This window comes from Lithobates pipiens, unplaced genomic scaffold (genome assembly GCF_037356315.1).
Source record: "Lithobates pipiens isolate NorthernLeopardFrog02 unplaced genomic scaffold, aLitPip1_a1.2 Scaffold_13, whole genome shotgun sequence".
NCBI lineage: Eukaryota > Metazoa > Chordata > Amphibia > Anura > Ranidae > Lithobates > Lithobates pipiens.
In genome coordinates, this window is record NW_027507718.1 from 422,499,946 (window position 1) to 422,518,474 (window position 18,529).

At 43.4% G+C, this 18,529-nt stretch overlaps 1 protein-coding gene across 1 annotated transcript in view; it reads left to right on the plus strand.

The window, feature by feature from the left end:
- RFC1 (replication factor C subunit 1) overlaps positions 1-16,272 on the plus strand; it is a 131,441-nt gene extending 115,169 nt beyond the window's left edge. Inside the window, exons 22-25 of the mRNA XM_077477628.1 lie at positions 470-615; positions 4,966-5,179; positions 5,973-6,161; positions 15,812-16,272. Of these exons, the coding sequence (XP_077333754.1) occupies positions 470-615; positions 4,966-5,179; positions 5,973-6,161; positions 15,812-15,925 (663 nt within the window). The 3' untranslated portion in view covers positions 15,926-16,272. The remainder of the gene's footprint in view (positions 1-469; positions 616-4,965; positions 5,180-5,972; positions 6,162-15,811) is intronic.
- Positions 16,273-18,529: the final 2,257 nt, after the last annotated feature.

Sequence of the window (18,529 nt, forward strand, 5' to 3'; positions counted from 1 at the left end):
ATGACAGCCAAGTTACTATTTTTGGAAGTGGCAGCCTCCGTTTCTTTCTCTGTATGGGTTGCTTTTAAGTTCCACGTGTCTCATAGTTCTGTGTGTATTCATTTATCTCTGCTGATTGCAACTGATCAAACCAGTCTGGTGTATTGCAAACCAGAGTAACACATTGGTCTCTATGGAATAAAGTCCAAAGTTCCTCATTAGGGAAGCAAAACATTCATATGATTAGGTTGTGATGGAAGTAGCGTTCAAGACCTGTGTGCCCATAGAAGTACTAACATCAGTGGGACATCATAACAGCCAAGCAATTTCTATATATTCAAAAGTAGAACTGCATTAGTAGCCTCCATATTTCCCTGGTGATGGAGAACACATTCAGTAAGCAGCTAGTATATATCTGACATTGTCCAGAACATGGACAACGTTTCATCCTTTTGAGGTGTGTGACGCTGCTATTTTTTTTTCTTTTTAGGCCATCTATGCCAGTGTCCTGCCTGGGGAATTGATGAGGGGTTACATGTCTCAACCTCCACATTTTCCTAGCTGGCTTGGGAAATATTCTTCTACTGGAAAACACGATCGTATTATACAGGAGTTGGCTATGCACACGTCTTTAAGGTAAAACTGTTCTACTTCTCTGGACTCCAATAGCTGATTATTTAATGCTGAAGCTTAATCTGCTTATATTTTCCTGGCCCCCTCTCATTTCAATATGCCAATGAAATAAAAAAAACACAAAAAAACTCAATTTTCATGACATGCCTTACTTTAGATCAAGTGAAATCATTACTAGGTTTTTGTGCTTCTCTATGCAATGCAGGCAGATGGGAGAGGCCAGCAGCGTGCTGTACATAGCTTCCTGGAAACCATTAGACCACCCTGCTTCAGTATTTTTCCTTAGCCTTAATGGAAAGCAGTGGTCGGGCTCTTCGGAATAATTAAAATGCCCTGATGGGTGGTTGTGAGTTGGGAGCAGTTGGAGTTTCGAGGTAGACTGTAATTACATGCAGACCACCACCCTAGCCTCCATTATTTAATTTTCAATGGTATTTATTAAAGTTTTCACAATACAGGATAATGACCTCAGCATCATGTTTAACAGTGTACAGTATTCATAGTCCTTCACATACATAGTATAGGTTTGAACAATATATCTCTTGTTCCTTTAAGGCTATTTATCAAAGGTTCTGGTAACGCCTTTGCCTGATGATCTACTTTTATCAATTATGGTTTGAATGATTTCTCCATCTTGCACATTGCACTATGCTCTGTAGCCTTATGGCAACTTCATAATGTAGGTCTCAGAGTATGCCCCCCCACACCAGGAGACACCTGCCCCCCAGGTCCCCCAAGTTATGCAGGGGCGCTCTCCTGACCCCACAACGCCAGGGTCCTACAGAAGGGAAGGGGGATAGATGATGGGAGGAAGAAAAGATGGAATTGGAGGGAATAGGAAACAGGAATTGGGGGGGACTCCTTGTCATGTCATTTAAGAAGGATCCTGGTTAGTAATTGTCCGGGGGTCATTTGTTAAGTATCTGATCCATGGGTCCCATATTTTATTAAACAACTTCATTTTATCCTGCGTAATTGCTGTTAATCTTTCATTTGGCATAAGCCAGGACATTTTGTGTTTAAGTTGGTCAAATGGCGGGGCTGCAGACCTCCCGTTTCTTGCTATTGTGATTTTAGCTGATATGATCGTGAGGAGCCTTTTGAATTTTTAAGGCTTCTGCTACTCAGGAGTGCGTGCTTTGCGGATTTGGCCAGGTTGATCTGGGAGAGAGTGTAATATGAAGTTGTAGACCCTGATCAAAAATCCTTGTGACATGTCCGCCATATATGTTATGCCGTTCCCACATGGCCGCAGCCCCGAAAGCACACTGGAGTAGCCCCGGGCACAAAAGTGGTCAGTCTAGCCGGTACCATATACCACCTTAATAAAACCTTATAGTTTGCTAGAGGCTGCCATTGCTATCGAGTGCCATTCCTCGAGATCCAGAGTTTCTTGTAAGTCCTGTTCCCATTGGATCATGTAGATCAATTTTACTGAGACATATGTCAAAATCGTGTATATTGCTGATATGTGACCCCTAAATTTATCATATTGACGACACGTGTTCCATGAGTCATTGTTGCTAGGTCTCCCTTTCGTGCTAGAGTTTGCATATAGTGGTGTATTTGGATGAATCTATAGTGTTCAGAGTTTGGTAGTTATTTGTCTATCAGTAACCTTTTGGATAGCATACCTTTATGATCACAAAGATCTGCTATCCGTATGAAGCCCTTGTTGGACCACCACTCAAATGGGGGGGCATGCCCCCTGGGTTGAATTCTCTATTTATCAAGAGGGGTGCATGCGGGTTGTGTGGCGACATAATATGGCTGGTCTCTCTTTCATCGGTAGCCACATAATATGGGAAATTGGCTTGGGGTGACAGGAAAAAGATTCCATGGTCATCCATACTGCTTGGGGTTGTTGGGAGTGGAACTTAGTGAGCTGGGCCACATAGAAGTATTTTTGCAGATTGGGCAGTCCAAGACCCTCCTTTTGTTTTGGTGTAAACCAGGGCTTGACAGATTTGCTTGGAATCTAGGAGCCAGCTAAAAAAAGTTAGGAGTCAGGTCGGTAACGGCGATCCAGACCTGTCCCTGGCCTGACATGGAGACGAGTGAGGGGACGATAGCGCGTCTGGCGCCCCCCTCCAAGTCATTGCCCATAGCTCTTAGAGGGACTTTTTATTTTTTTCAAATGACATTTTTTTTTAAATTGCATTTTAGTGTAAATATTAGATCTGTCGTCTCTCTGACCCCAGATCTCATATTTAAGAGGACCTGTCATGCTTTTTTCTATTACAAGGGATTTTTACATTTCTTGTAATAGGAATAAAAGTGACACATTTTTTTTTTTTTTTTAAAGAACAGTGAAAACATTAAAAATAAAAGTTAAAATAAATAAGAAATGTTTTAATCGCGCCCTGTGCCGCCAAGCTTGCGCACAGTTGCACCCGCATATGAAAGTGGTGTTCAAACCACACGTGAGGTATCGCTGTGATCGGTAGAGTGAGAGCAATAATTCTAGCCCTAGATGCTCCTCTGTAACTCAAAACATGCAACATGTAGAATTTTTTTAAACGTGGCCTATGGAGATTTTAAAGGGTAAATGTTTGTCGCCATTCCGAGAGTGGATGCAATTTTGAAGCGTGACCTGTTGGGTATCAATTTACTCGGCGTAACGTTATCTTTCACAATATAAAAAAAAATTGGGCTAACTTTACTGTTGTCTTATTTTTTTAATTAAATGATTTTTCCCAAAAAAAGTGCGCTTGTAAGACCGCTGCGCAAATACAGTGTGACAGACAGTATTGCAACGACCGTCATTTTATTCTCTATGGTGTTAGAATAAAAAGTAATCTTTAGGGGTTCTAAGTAAAGGGAAGGAGATGGGCGGGCAGTGAAAACAGGCAGGGGAAGCTCCATTAGCATTGCTGGTTGTCATACCAACGACCACCACAAGAGGGCGCCAGATTCCAGAAGGAAGAATAGAACCGCAGAAGGCCTCAAAGCTGTGGCCTCAATTGCGGCCCAGCGCGATCACACCGGGGGGGGGGGGGGTGCACGGAGACAGGATACCCCCCAGCTGTGCTGCGCCAGGTCACTAATTCTAGTTGCGTTTGTCGAGCCCTGGTGTAAACAATGTACCTTTTGTTCACCCTGGTCCTCTTGTCTCTCCCATATAAAGTTGAGAATCTTCTTTTGTAATGCCATCAGGTGAGATCTGACTAGTTCCATGGGTATAGTGCAAAACAAGTACAAGATTTATGGAAGAATATTCATTTTTATTGAGTGTAATCTGCCGAACCACAATGCAGGATGGATTTGCCATCTGGCTAGGTCCCCTGTCAGATGCTCAAACAGAGCACAGTAATTGTGTGATTGTGTGTGTATATAGGGTTTGTATGGAAGGGGTCAGTCATATTCCTTAGTAAGGAAGAGCTGCTGGCTCCCATTGAAATGGATATGATTGTCTGAGCTCTTAGTGGAGCTCTGTAGAGAGAGATTCAGCTAGCCTCCATTATTAAGAGAACTGAAATCCAATATATGAATGATGCTGCCAGGGCCAATCGGGCTCGAGTGGTTAAAGCTAGAAGATGCTGGACTTCCTCCAGCCAGGGAATGAGGTGGACTTTATCTGATTCTGTGCAATTTGTTTGAGAATCCACCAGTATGCAGTGCATTTAGAGTAAGCAATATCAGTACAGGAGTGGAGCCCGTGCAAGACTGAAGTATAGGCTGTAAAGAATGAATTTATACATTCAGTGGGAACACATGCAGAGAACATTGACTTTGGTCAGCACTCTGTATCAATTTTGGGTGTTTTTAAAGTGGTTCTAAAGTCCAATATTTTATTTTTATTTTTTTACCTGCATTAAGGTAAAAAAAAACATACCTGAGTGGATAAGTATAACCTTGTTTTTATTCAAGGGGGAAAAAAAATAGCCTTTATAACCACTTTAAGATACATTTTGTATGGCAAGAAAATCATTAGAGCTCTGTCTCCAGTCCGATAAATCAGCAAGCGAGGGGATAGTGTTTCTTTTCAGCCTCTGGCTGGATCCATAAATAAAAGTATGTCTGTGTGGTCCATAAACCAATACCCAGCTGAAATCACGCATTCATTTAAAAAACAAAAAACCTTAATGTGTACAATACATCAACGGGCACCTTTTTCTGGGAGGGGGCTGTAAGAGGTGTTTTTATTTTGATTGTGCACTAGATTGGGGGTGATTTACTAAAACTGAAGCAGCTGTGCATAGTAGCCAATATGTTTTTTTTTTTTTTCTTTCTTCAGCTTGGTCAGGTAAGCTTGGTTTCCATGCACAGCTGCCCAGATTCTGTCTGTTCTAGTATTGGTAAATTCCCCTCAAAATTGACAATATATTCATACTTAATCTTTTTTATGATTAGAACACGGGCAAGTAAGGGTGCTTTGAATCTGGATTACCTGTACTACATGAGGGACAGACTAGTGCAGCCACTGATAACCCAGGGCTCAGATGGTGTGCAGGAAGTTGTGGACCTAATGGACGCCTACTACTTAATGAAGGAGGACTTTGATAACATTATGGAGATTTGCAGCTGGGGAGGAAAACCAAGCCCTTTCTCCAAAGTTGACTCCAAGGTAAGAATTTGTGTTAACAGGAAATGAGCAGATTAATCATGTTTTTATATAATTGTGTGTAACCCTGATAATTTTGGAGCATATATAAAAAGAACATCTTGAGAAAATGCTTGCATGTTGGTTTGGCAAAGTGCAGGCTACCATAGTACACCTTGTCTCAGGGCTCTGAATACACTAAACAAAAATGTAATTCCTGGGGCTTAGCTGTTGCAGTCCAGTGCACATGCAGTAGCTGTCCACGGGATTTAATAATCTATCCTTTCTCAGCTGCAATTGGCTGGAGATATCCAGCCCTGGGTTTACTCTGATTTGGTGGATTCAGAATGTGTGAGCTGTTCTATTCACAAATAACTTGACTAAACCATCTTGCCAAATTTCTATAATGGTAACTGCAATAGCCTCAAAGTAGTGGAAACCCTGGGGTTGATTTACTAGAACTTGAGAGTGCAAAATCTGGTGCAGCTCTGCATAGAAACCAATCCGCTTCCAGGTCTTAAGCTGGTTGGCTACCATACATAGCTGCACCAGATTTTGCACTCTCACGTTTTAGTAAATCAACCCCCGTCTTGCACACTACTCGACCTAAAGCTTTTGATATCTTTATTGAATTTAAAATCTAAAATCTATGCTTATTAAAGCTTCAAGATTTTTCAGACCCTTTGATAGTGTTTTTTTTTTTTTATATACCATACGCGGGTCACACCTTTTTAGTTTAGCTGCTTGCTTTATAGGTGCTTTTAAATGGTACACACATGAGAATATGTTACTAGACTAATTTCCACTTCTGCCCCAGGTGAAAAGCGCTTTCACGCGCAGCTACAACAAAGAGGCTCATCTTACCCCTTACTCTCTGCAAATGGTAAAAGCCACTAAACGAGAAACGTCCTCAACGCCTGATATGGAGTATAGTGAGGAAGTGAATAATGAAGACAATCCAGTTCAAGAAAATGAAGATGATGTAGGCGTAGATGCCATGATCAAGGTAACTCATCAATTCATCTCTCCAGTATTAATAGTCCTGTTTTTTTTGTCTTTTCCTTTAGTGAGGATGTCACCAGTGTTTTTGTATGGATTTGTTGGTGACAGCTGATACAACAGAGGATCAGTTAAGACTGAGTTCCGCAGATTGTCTCCTATGTAGTAGAGTTTCCCCTTGTAGAGGGAAAAGTGGAACAAAGCCAGCCATATGTGCTACAGTGCTTATGTGCTAATAAGTGACCGGGGGGGGGGGGGGGGGGCAACAGAGAGATGATCCCCATCGGTCTTTTACTACATCACTGTCCAGTCAGCAATTTTATGGTTTCAAACTGATGTAAGATGAAATTTTGTTTTTGTTTTGTTTTTTTGCTGTGAGTGGTTGATGCTGTTCCTGGTCCCTATACCTGCTCAGTTCTGGAAATTAAGGAAATTGCAATCTTAATGGATATTGAAAACTTGGTAAAATGAGAATTATACTGTGAATAATTATCACATTTTATACTAATTGTTACATAGAGGTGCTTTTTTTTAATTTAATAATTATTAAATAAAAAATTTAAATCCTAGAGCGAAAGTAGCTGATAATTAAAAAAAACAAACATTGATTTTTGCTTTGAGTACTCTTGTGTTATGTCTTCTATACCCTACGCTTACTCAGTGTTTTACAGTACAGGGATACTAATAATGTTTATTAAAGCCTTCATCCTTCTGTACTAAATTAATAATCTGCAATGGCCTTCAGCGATGTGTGGGTCTTTAATAATTCTCATATTAAAATAACAGGGCCTTAACCCCCTAGGTCTAGGAAATCAAATGTTTTATTTTGCTATTGAATTTGGAAGCAAGATAAGGCATAGCTATATCTGGCACAAGACTCTGAGGTCTAAGTAGTGATGCATAAAATATACCAACCCTTGGCAACTAGATAAATCATATTTTGTTACAAGATGACTGTGGGGTTACTGTGTATCACAGATTTTTGCTGTGTTACTCAATAGAATTTTCTTGTAAGAGTAAAGGCCCATACACACAAACTGACTTTTTGACAACAAACATGCAAATTTGCTGTGTTAAGGCAACATCTGACCGTGCGTACGCTCAATCGGACAAACTTTTTAGTTTTTCTTCGGACAAGTTTGCTCTGCAAACAGACAAACTTTTCGGCAACAGAAGTCTGATAGGACTTTAGTCCAAAGCACAAACGCGTATGCTCGGAACCAATGCAAAAGATCAGACAACAATACAGAGTGATTGGTGAAGTTGGCTGAAAGTCCTGCCGTGCGTATGCTTAACAAGTTCACGGCCAATGCCCTTTGTACAGAAATCCACAGGAACGTTTGTTTAAAGTCCGATCGTGTATATGATGCTTAACACAGCAAGGTTCCTACCTCCAGCAAGTAGACCTGTCCTACTATTAGCCCCCCCCCCCCCCCCCCCCCCCCTAAAAGTTGTAATAGGGTTAGTAGAAGAGATTGCCTTTTTTAACTGCCATTCATTGTAGAGTAGATTGCAATACCGGCTAGCAATGTACATTATCTTAATGTATATGTAAATATGTGTAAACACATTTCAGCATCACATTTGCAGGCTGTTCTTTCCGTTCAATAGCTCTGCGCAATAACTGTGCTTTATTGTATATAGTATCTCCCAAAAGTGAAGTACACCCTCACATTTTTATAAATATTTTATTATATATTTTCATGTGACAACACTGAAGAAATGGCACTTTGCTACAATGTAAAGTAGTGAGTGTACAGCTTGTATAACAGTGTAAATTTGCTGTCCCCTCAAAATAACTCAACACACAGTCATTAATGTATTTTCTCGCATGTCAAGATAGTCTTTGTATGTTTTGTATCTCATGTATTATAGCTAGACTCTTTGCTTCTCACTTGTCATCTTCACGTCTGTTGACAACTTGTAACCAATCGCCTGATTTCAATTGAACACATTGTTGATTGGAGAGGAGCAGTAGTCATGTGATGGTCTCTTATATATAAATGTTCACATTTTTCAACATTAATGTGTGCTGTGAACAAGGCTTATTGCCAAAACTAGTCTACTGCCAACTGTACTCACTGTGAAGGCTTTACAATAAATACGCTTGATGTTATGGAGTTGCCAGCTGCTTCTTTTTCTTCATGACCACACAGCCATTAATATCTAAACCGCTGGCAGCAAAAGTGAGCACACCCTTGAGCGAAAATGTCCAAATTGGGACCAATTAGCCATTTCCCCTCTCCGGTGTCATGCGACTCGTTAGTGTTACAAGGTCTCCGGTGTGAATGGGGAGCAAGTGTGTTTAATTTGGTGTTATCGCTCTCACTCTCTTACTGGTCACTGGAAGTTTAACATGGCACCTCATTGCAAAGAACTCTGGGGATCTGAAAAAAAGTTTTTTTGCTCTATGTAAAGATGGCCTAGGCTATAAGAAGATTGCCAAGACCCTGAAACTGAGCTACAGCATGGTGGCCAAGACCATACAGTGGTTTAACAGGACGGATTCCACTCAGAACGGGCCCGCCAGGGTCAACCAAAGAAGTTAAGCGCACATGCTCAGCGTCATATCCAGAGGTTGTCTTCGGGAAATAGACGTATGAGTGCTGCCAGCATTGCTGCAGAGGTTGAAGGGGTGGGGGTCAGCTTGTCAGTGCTCAGACCATACCGCCACACACTGCATCAAATTGGTGTGCATGACTATCTTCTCAGAAGGAAGCCTCTTCTAAAGATGATGCACAAAGCCCACAAGCAGACTAAGGACATGGATTACTGGAACCATGTCCTGTGGTATGATGAGATCAAGATAAACTTATTTGGTTCAGATGGTGTCAAGCGTGTGTGGCAGCAACCAGGTGAGGAGTACAAAGACAAATGTCTTGCCTACAGTCAAGTTTGGAGGTGGGAGTGTCATAGTCTGGGACTGCATGAGTGCTGCCGACACTGGGACGCTACAGTTCATTGAGGGAACCATGAATGCAAACATGTACTGTGACATACTGAAACAGAGCATGATCCCCTTCCTCCCTTCGGAGACTGGCCTGCAGGGTAGTATTCCAACATAACGACCCCAAACACACCTCCAAGATGACCACTGCCTTGCTAAAGAAGCTGAGGGTAAAGGTGGTGGACTGGCCAAGCATGTCTCCAGATCTAAACCCTATTGAGCATCTGTGGGGCATCCCCAAATGGAAGGTGGAGGAGCACAAGGTGTCTAACATCCACTAGCTTTGTGATGTCGTCATGGAAGAGGACTCCAGTAACAACCTGTAAAGCTCTATTGAACTCCATGCCCAAGAGGGTTAAGGCAGTGCTGGAAAATATTGGTGGCCACACAAAATATTGACACTTTGGGCCCAATTTGGACATTTTCACTTAGGGATGTACTCACTTTCTCAAATCGCCTTTCAGGACAACCCCGGGGAGAGTGCAACTCCACCTTCTTCTCAGTAAACACATGCCCACTTTAAAAACACCTCCTCTTCCCCCATAGCTTCAGTTATTGTGTTTCCTCCATGGGGGAAGCATGTGCCTGGAACCAGGGGGAAGCTACACTCTCTCCGGGGGAGTAAAGGCTTACCTTGCGGTGTTTGTTGTTTCTTTGGCCCCCAGCAGCATCTCCAGTGGGAGAGGGCTCCTGGTCCCGCCATCTCACGGGAGTGAGGACCCTCAGAGTGCCGGCGTTGTGTGTCCGCTGGACAAGCATAGGGAGGGCTTTGCTGCTGGCGGAGGTCGTGCGGGTCAGCGGCGGGGCTCTCTTCTCGGCGCCGGGTCCTGGGCGGCGTCCGCATTGTTTCCGGTGACGCGTGGGCGCTCTGAGGGGGTGTGGTGCCGTGGTTCAAGCGCCTGGAACGCAGGGACCGTGGGGCGGGTCAGGTGACCGCGTGCTTCCGGCCGGGAAAATTCAAATGGATGGCGGAACTGAATGATAAGAAGCTGTCTCTCGGTGGAATGGAGGAGTGTAAGTCAGCAATGGCAGAGGCAGGCACCCCTAGCACCGGTCCAGCCCAGGTATGTACCCATTCATCAGGCGTCACAGCAGTTCCTGCACCTGGCTTTGAATTTGGGGAGTTCGGTGTGGCACCTCCAGTTCAGGGCTCTGCCATTCGGACTCTCGTCCTCTCCCAGAGTCTTTACAAAGATTATGGCAGAGGCTCTGGAGCCCCTGAAATTAAAGGGGATTTCAGTTGTCCCTTATCTGGACGACCTTTTGTTTTTTGCGGACTCCAGGGAGCAGGTCCTAGTCAATCTCCAGACGTCCCAGTCTCACCTCGAGGACCTGGGGTGGCTTCTGAATCTGGAGAAGTCAAACCTGGTCCCCTCACAGGAGATTACATTTTTGTGGTATACAATAGACTCGGTTCTCCAGAAAGTGTTAGTGCTGCGGGAGAAGCAGGAAAAGTTGCAGCTAGCTGTAAAACAGATACAAGACAACCAGGCAGTCTCGGTCAGGACGGCTATGGCAGTTCTGAGTCTGCTTATGGCAGCAATCCCGGCTATTCAATGGGCCAGGTTCCATTCCAGACCCCTTCAGAGGGAGATTCTGTCAAGCTGGTCCTATCAGGATCCTCTGGAGAAGCAGTTAAGGATCTCATCAAGGACGAAAAGGGCTCTCTGGTGGTGGAGAGACCAAGCAAATCTTTCAAGGGGCCTGGCGTGGACTTTTCCCATGGACAAGTGACTGACAACAGACGCAAGTGCCTGGGGCTGGGGGGCCCACCTGGACGGTCAAACATCCCAGGGGGTCTGGTCCAAGCAGGAAGCCCAAAGATCGTCCAACTGTAGGGAGCTGAAGGCGATCTTTCTGGGTTTAGTGGCCTTTCAGCACATTTTGAGAGGTCACCATGTCCAGGTGTTAGCAGATAACACAACGGCGGTAACCTACGTAATCCACTGCAGTTTCCTGGGCTGAAAGGGCCAGTGCGACACCTGAACAGATCTGCAAGGCTGCCACTTGGTCCAGTTATTCGACATTTCTCCGGCACTACTGGTTAGATCTACTGTCTGCGGCAGATCAGGCCTTCGGCAGGAAGGTACTGCAGGCAGTAGTCCCACCCTAGGGTAAGTTTCTCGGTTATCCTCTCCGGGGTTGTCCTGAAAGGCGATTTGAGAAAAACTGAGTTAGACTTACCAGTGACGGTATTTCTAAGAGCCTTTCAGGACAACCGTTCCTTCCCTCCCTAGGTTATTCTTAGTAAGTGTATTAAGTTCTACCATGGTGGTGTGCTTTCTGTGCTTTGTTTTCCAGTGTCGGAAAGCCACAATAACTGAAGCCATGGGGAAAGAGGAGGTGTTTTTAAAGTGGGCATGTGTTTCCTGAAAAGGTGGAGCCACACTCTCTCCAGGGTTGTCCTGAAAGGCTCTTAGAATTACCGTCACCGGTAAGTCTAACTCCGTTTTTTGTTGCTAGTGGTTTGGACATTAATGGCTGTGTCAAAAAATATTACGCTACTGGGTTGAAGAGAAAAATAAAGTACCTTCGGCCTATCAATTCTACAAAGGCAACTATGAAATTGAGGCAACCTTGGACTTGCGTGGTACGGTATAGACTTACAATGCTCAAACATGCTGTGTGCTGAGTTGTTTTGAGGGGACAGCAAATTTACACTGTTATACAAGCTACACACTCACTTCTTTACATTGTAGCAAAGTGTTATTTCTTCAGTGTTGTCACATGAAAAGTTATAATAAAATATTTACAAAAATGTGAGGGGTTTACGCCATAAGCCTTGGTGTTTTAACAAATTGACTCTCCGTTTTGTCATTCCCCTTTGGGCACAAGGAGAATGATCTTTGCTGAACTCTATCCAGTGGAAAAAGTTTGCAAAAAAAAAAGGTGGGCTGTTTCTGTGGTTAATACTGCAGTCCCTGTTCAAAACAAACATCTGACGGTACCTATTGACATGTTCCTTTCAAAGATTCTGCTGATAGCAAATTTAAAATGCTGTGTAAAGTGCTCTTTAACCTGGCCGGTCCAGCTCATGTTCCTATTTCTAAACTGCCACCAACCGGACTAGGACAATGAGTAACCAACATGGCCCTATTTTCCAGGATCTTGCTATTGCAAAGCAATCACAATTACCTTCTGCTCTGACTTTTTGTATAGATTTATAGGAAGATGCCATGAGACAGGCTTAGACGGGGGAAGCTGCCTGTAAAAGGTACCTCTATGCATATGCTATTCAAAGGCAGATGTCTAGTGAAGCACTTGAGGTGAGGCATCAAAGAGGAAGTTTTAAAAACCAACCTCCTCAGGAGTCCCTAGCTCCTCTAACCGGGCTTCAACTTCAAAACCTTTGGTGAGGCACTAGACCAATTCATTAAAGCGGTCACAGGATGACAGAATTTACTTCCACAGAAGATCCCAGAAACGTCCTCAGTGGCCCCCAACAGCTCTAAACATAGAGCACCTGTCTGCCCTAACCAGGCTTCAGCTTTCGAACTTGCGCTCAGTCCTTCCTTTTAGCACAAGGCTTGGCCCACAAAGGCCATCAAGTCTTCCCTAAAGCTCTCTTTACAATGAAGGGACGCCCACACTCCTAAGAGTGGGAGGATGTCTGTTAGTCTGCTGCTCTCTGGCTCACAGGCACCCCAGAATTATGGGTTCAGTCGCTGGTTTTAAAAGGGTACAAGATTTCAGAATTCAAAACTCTGCCACCTCACTACTTTCCTCTTTCAAGGACAGTCAAATTTGCAGAATGCCCTGACCCATCTCTTGTCTCAGGGCATTGTTGTACTAATACCACCACAGGACATCGCATCTGTGTACATCCAAGATGCCTAGCTGCATATTCTCATTTACCCACCTCATCAGAGATTTCTATGCTTTGCAGTGGCAATCACCCTTTTTTGTTGCACTGCCCTTTGGCCTATCTTTAGCTTCCAGGGTGTTAACGAAGGTCTTAGCAACTTTGCCCTTCTAAAAACTCAGAGCATCCAAGTCACAGGCTATATAGACAACCTTCTCCTGAAGCACTCATTTACTTGACAACTTAGCAAATATCCAAAAGACAGTTAAGCTGCTCTGGGTGTTTTGGCTGGGTAATCCATTTTAACAATACTTGAATCTGAGCCTGGATACATCCCAGACAAAAGTCTTTCTTACAGTTCTTTCTCTAAGAGCTCTTGCTTAACTGATTTATAAAGAGAAATCCCATTGTGAGATTCACTAAAAGTTTGAGGTGGGAACTTTTTGATCAGCTCCATTCAACTCTCCAACAAAACAATCTGTTGCCACAGAAAAAAAAACTGCCTCTTTCCTTGGACTTGCCCATACTCCCATTCAGCCAAACAAGAACTTCCTTGTCCTGGTGGATAATCGCTCCAGCTTGGGCAGTGGGTAAATCTTTCCTTCCTTTCATATGGAAAGTTCTTATATCTCAGGCTGAGGAGAAGTCTGCCAGTTCTTGACAGTTTAGGAAACATGGTAAAGAGAGGAAACCAAACTCTCCGTCAATATCTTGGCTCAGAGTAGTCAGGTTGTCCCTTCTAAATGAACACCCAGTTTGTGTACAGACAGACAATGCCACCAGAGTGGCATAAATCAACTATCAAGGGGGCACGGGGCACCTGGCTGCCTTGAAGGAAGCAAACCAGCATTTCTTGTGAACAAAAGCTCGCTGGCTAGCGGTGTGGTCCACATCCCAGAGTGGATAACTCTCCCCCCCCCCCCCCCCCCCCCCAAGGGAATTGTCTGTTCAACCAGATAGGTTCAGTCTGATATGCTAAAGGTAGGGGCTCTGAATGTGGACATCATAGTCTTCAGATACAACAGCGGAAACGACAACAAGCTACCTCTGTCAGAACCAGGGATCCTCTAGCTCTTGCTTCAGATGCTCCAATTATCCCCTGGTCTGAGTTCAGGCTACCTTATGCCTTCTCTCCACTGCAATTTCTGCCTGGCCTGTTCTTCAGAATGGAGCTAGAGAGGAAACCAGTAATTTTACTTGCAGTGAACTGGCCCAGCAGAACTTGGTACACAGTCATAATCGAACTTCTAGCAAACAAGCCCTGGTCTGTTCCTAACAGGCCAGATCTGCTATCCCAAGGCCTTCTATTTCACCCTGCTTCAAAGTCCTGTGGCTTTAAGGGCATGGCTGTTGAAACCCAGGTCTTAAAGTTTAGAGTGGTTTGTGATTCCTACCTTGCTAAAAAGCAAAAAACGCCACTTCCAGGAAGATCTAGTATCCTACCTGCCAATCTCACTTTGCCTAGTTTGAGTGCAGTCTGTTAAAGAGGAAGTAAACCCTGATGGGTTTACTTCCTCTTTGATTCCCTGCAAAGGTAAAGCATAATGGACTACTATGCATTGCATAGTAGTCCATTATGTGTCACTTACCTGACACAGGAGCCAGCGAAGTCACTGCTTTCCCCTGTAGTTCTGAGCGTCCATCTTCTTGGTGGGTCTCGCTGCTCCGGCGCTGTGATTCGCTGAAGCAGTGATGACGTCACTCCCGCACATGCGCACGGGAGCCGACACTTGCGGCATATCGCCGAGATCTGCGGCTTGCCCAGTGCGCCTGCGCGCCGCTGTCTGCGGTGGCTGTCTTCAGGTAAATATCTCCTAAACCGTATAGGTTTAGGAGATATTTCTTGGACCTACAGGTAAGCCTTAATCTAGGCTTACCTGTAGGTCAAAGTGGTTTGTAAGGGTTTACAACCACTTTAAAGCTTGGGATTACTCTGTGCCTTGCATTCTGGCCTTCCTACAAGCAGGCCATGGACTGAATCTAGCTCTTGGTACCCCAAAAGGGCAGGTATTGGCCTTATCCATCCTTTTAAAGGCCTCTGGCTTAGGACTCCCTTGTGTTAACCTTTTATTCAAGGTATTTCTTATGTTAAAGCCCCTTGCAGCACAATGTACTTCTCTGGGATCTTAATTTAGCCATGCAGAAACCACCCTTTGAACCCATCAGGATATCCCTGCCAGCAACATAGCTGTTCAGTTAGCCATCACATCTATCAGACATGTATCTGAACTGACGGCCCATTCCTGTATTCCCCCCCATTTCTCATACTTCACAACAAGGTTATGTTAGGCCCAGATAATTTTCTCCTTTTTTATGTGGGTTCAGTGTTCCATCACAATAAGGAAATTGTCCGGTCACCCTTGTGCCCTGCTTCTAAGCATCCAAATCAATTCTCTCTGCATTGCATGTAGTCAGAGCCATTAGAGTATGCCTAAAAGCTACTGGTTACATTAGACAGATTCTGTTTGTTCTTTCTTTGGGACCTCACAAGGGGCATTCTGCGTTAAAAGCCACCATTGCACAGTGGATCTGGAACTTGATTGCAAGAGCTTATGCTCTTTAAACAAAAATCTTTCCTGCGTCGTGTGTTCACCCCACCAGATCTGTAAGAGTATCCTGAGCCTTTAGGCACCAAGCCTTGCCCTCAAGTTTGCCAGTGTCCAATCACCTGACGGTACACGCATATAAACCATGGTATATGAATAATTTGTGTATTGTACTCCAAGATATGAAATTTACAGGTAAGTCAATGTGTACCAAGGATGCTGGCTGTAGTGTTTTTGATATACAAAATAGGTAAATATCAACAAATCTGTGTATGAAAAAATCATCCTAATGTTCTTGATCAAAGCATAATGTAAAGATGGCTATGTTGCTACCATTCTAATCGCCTTATTTTCCACACTAGGCAAAAAAGGCAAAAACCTCAAAACCTTCCAAAACATCCAAAGTAGAGAAGAATGAAGACAAAAAAACGAAGTCTAAACCAAAGACTAAACCGAAGACTAAGAAGGCTAAGTGATGTGAGTTCAGTGGACTCCAAGCTCGCATGCACATCCTTCAAGGAACTGCAACTCCTCTACAGAATGTGACCGATGTGGGTGTAGAGAGAAATGGAGCAGTAGGCTCCCTTCCCAGGACTTTAGTGATCCATGTACAGTAGCAGGGAGCTTTTTTACACAGTGTACGAATCAAGCAAATTCATCAAGCTTCCATATCTTCCCCTCCAGCACTTTTTTTCCTGATGTACCTGTTTTACAGTCTTTGCTGCTCTTTTTTGTACATAGAAAATTGAACAGAATGTTTTTGTTTTGTATGATACATTAATATAACTATATATAATTTCTCATTAAAGTAGTATAACAGAAATTGTTTTTTAATATCTTCTGATCTTGCTAACTTTGTTGGGTACTAAAAAAGCAGTGCAAGAAATTAGAGCAATGTAGACACCCACAGCTACCAGCAAACAGATCAAGGTAGCAGCTTTTGGCCCTGGACATTCACTGAGCCCGAAGCTTCTGCCTAATTTGCCTTATGATCTTGGTGTGGCAGCTAGTCATTTTTCTAGGTTTGAGGTTATCGTGCAGTCATCTTTAAAATACAAAATTCTTTCAGTTCCTTAGCCAGTGCCCTGGAAAGCCCACAGCCAGTGAAGTGCAAACACTTTATCTGCAGACTTGTACTACTAGGTCAGTGTCCTAAAAGGTGTTGAAGCAAGAAGGGAACAGTGACAACTGGTCAACTAGCATTGGCCTTCTCCATGTTAATCCTGAATTTTGAAAAAGGTATTTATTGCTAACTTGACTTTATTAGGGCTAGTTTACACTTGCTTCAAAAACATGGCTTCGGACACGCTTTGTTAAAGCTCTCTGAATGCCAGTCAAAGCTCCTGTCACTAAATAAAATGGTTAGCTTACAGTCCAATTTACACCTGCTTTTGCTTGGTGCTTCGGTGGAGCTTCAAGCGAGCTTTGCCATAGATTTCTATGGAGGCTTTGAAGCTACATATAATTTTTGAAGCAAAGGCAAGGTGTAAACAGGACTGTAAGTTTTATTTAGTGACCGAAGCTTTGACTGGTGTTCAAAGAGCTTTAACAAAGTGTCTGAAGCCTAAGCAAGTGTAAATGAGCCCTTAGGAAGGTTTTTACCTCACGTCTAGTCATTTTTGTAAGTCAAGAACACGAAAAAACATTCTTTTACAAGTGGCTGTCACCGAAAAACACAATTAATAACCTGTTGGAAATTTAAACACCTACGTATTTTACTGAGAACCTTTTTTTTTTTTTTTTTTTTTTTTGTCTGTTTCCACTGGAGGAATTTCCTATCGCTTCTGTCCTGCCATGGAGTAGGGGGGAATTTCTTTAAAGTGGACTTTCTTTACATAGTTTTCCTTTTTCTTCCATCCAGCGCCACAAACGGACATTTCTATTTTAATACTTTAAGTGTTTGTCATTCTCCAACCCCCCCCCCCCCCCAAAAAAAAAAATACCTGGTTAATCCTGTTACTGTCTGTAAACTGACTAAAAGGATCTATGATAGCGTGGTCAGTTTGCGTCTTTCCATTACAAGGTACGGGCAGAGAGCTGCACTGATAGTCTGAAGAGGTGCCCGTCATCTGCTGATCGCAGGTGCATTGTTTTACAGGCTCCTAAGAAAAAATGAAATGCACATTTTTTTTCCCTGCAAAAAAAGTGGTATGTATTTTTTTTATTGAATAAAGGTGAACTTATCCTTTTAACCACTTCCTGCCCAAGACTGTCATAAGTCTTCCTAGACTGAATGGAGATCTCTGAATGATAGCTGCAGGCATCAGATATCATTTTTTTTCCCCTGCCAGCGATTCCCTGCAAAGTAAAAACAATTCATAGCAGCTGTCCAGAAGGACTGAAGTGAAGGGGGGAGCCCCCTCCTGCCGCCCTTCAGTGCTTTTACTGGTTCGCCCATGCGAGCCCAAGAATGAATCTGCTGGCGGTGGCCATTTCCCATAGTTGACCGAGGACCAGGTGGTCCCCGGCCATCTCTATGACCTTTTTGGAGGCTGGGCGCGACGTTATGATGCAAACATATGTAAACGGCGTTCAAATTTTAAAGCAATGTAATTTGATATGTTGGGTATCTATTTACTCTGCGTAACATCTTTTACATTATTATAAATATAAAGTGCAGCGCTAAGGTGCAACTACACCTAAAAATTAGTGTATTAAAAGTGAGAAAATATAACAGTGATAGGGAGGGAGTCCAAAATAATAAAATATATAAATGTCCTCTGGTATCTATTTCGAATCCAATCTGATTATCCGGTATCCAGAACTACGGAAAATCTTGTATCAAACTGCTACAGCATATTAAACAAAAGATGGGTACTCTTACCAAGTGTGTTGGACACATCTACCTTATGGCAATGCGTCATACAAGCTTGTAACGGCTATGGTAGCCGAGGCTACTGGACATCCAGCAGATTCTTCTACCCCTCCAAATGGATCCAATCTTTGGCACACCCGTCAAAGGTCCGTTGCTCCAAATGGCAGGTGGATCGACAACTTAAGGTTCCAACTTGCAAGACCCAATCCGTGATGTTTCAGTAAAGGTCAGAGCATAAAAAAAAGAGAAGCACATGGAGGTGCTC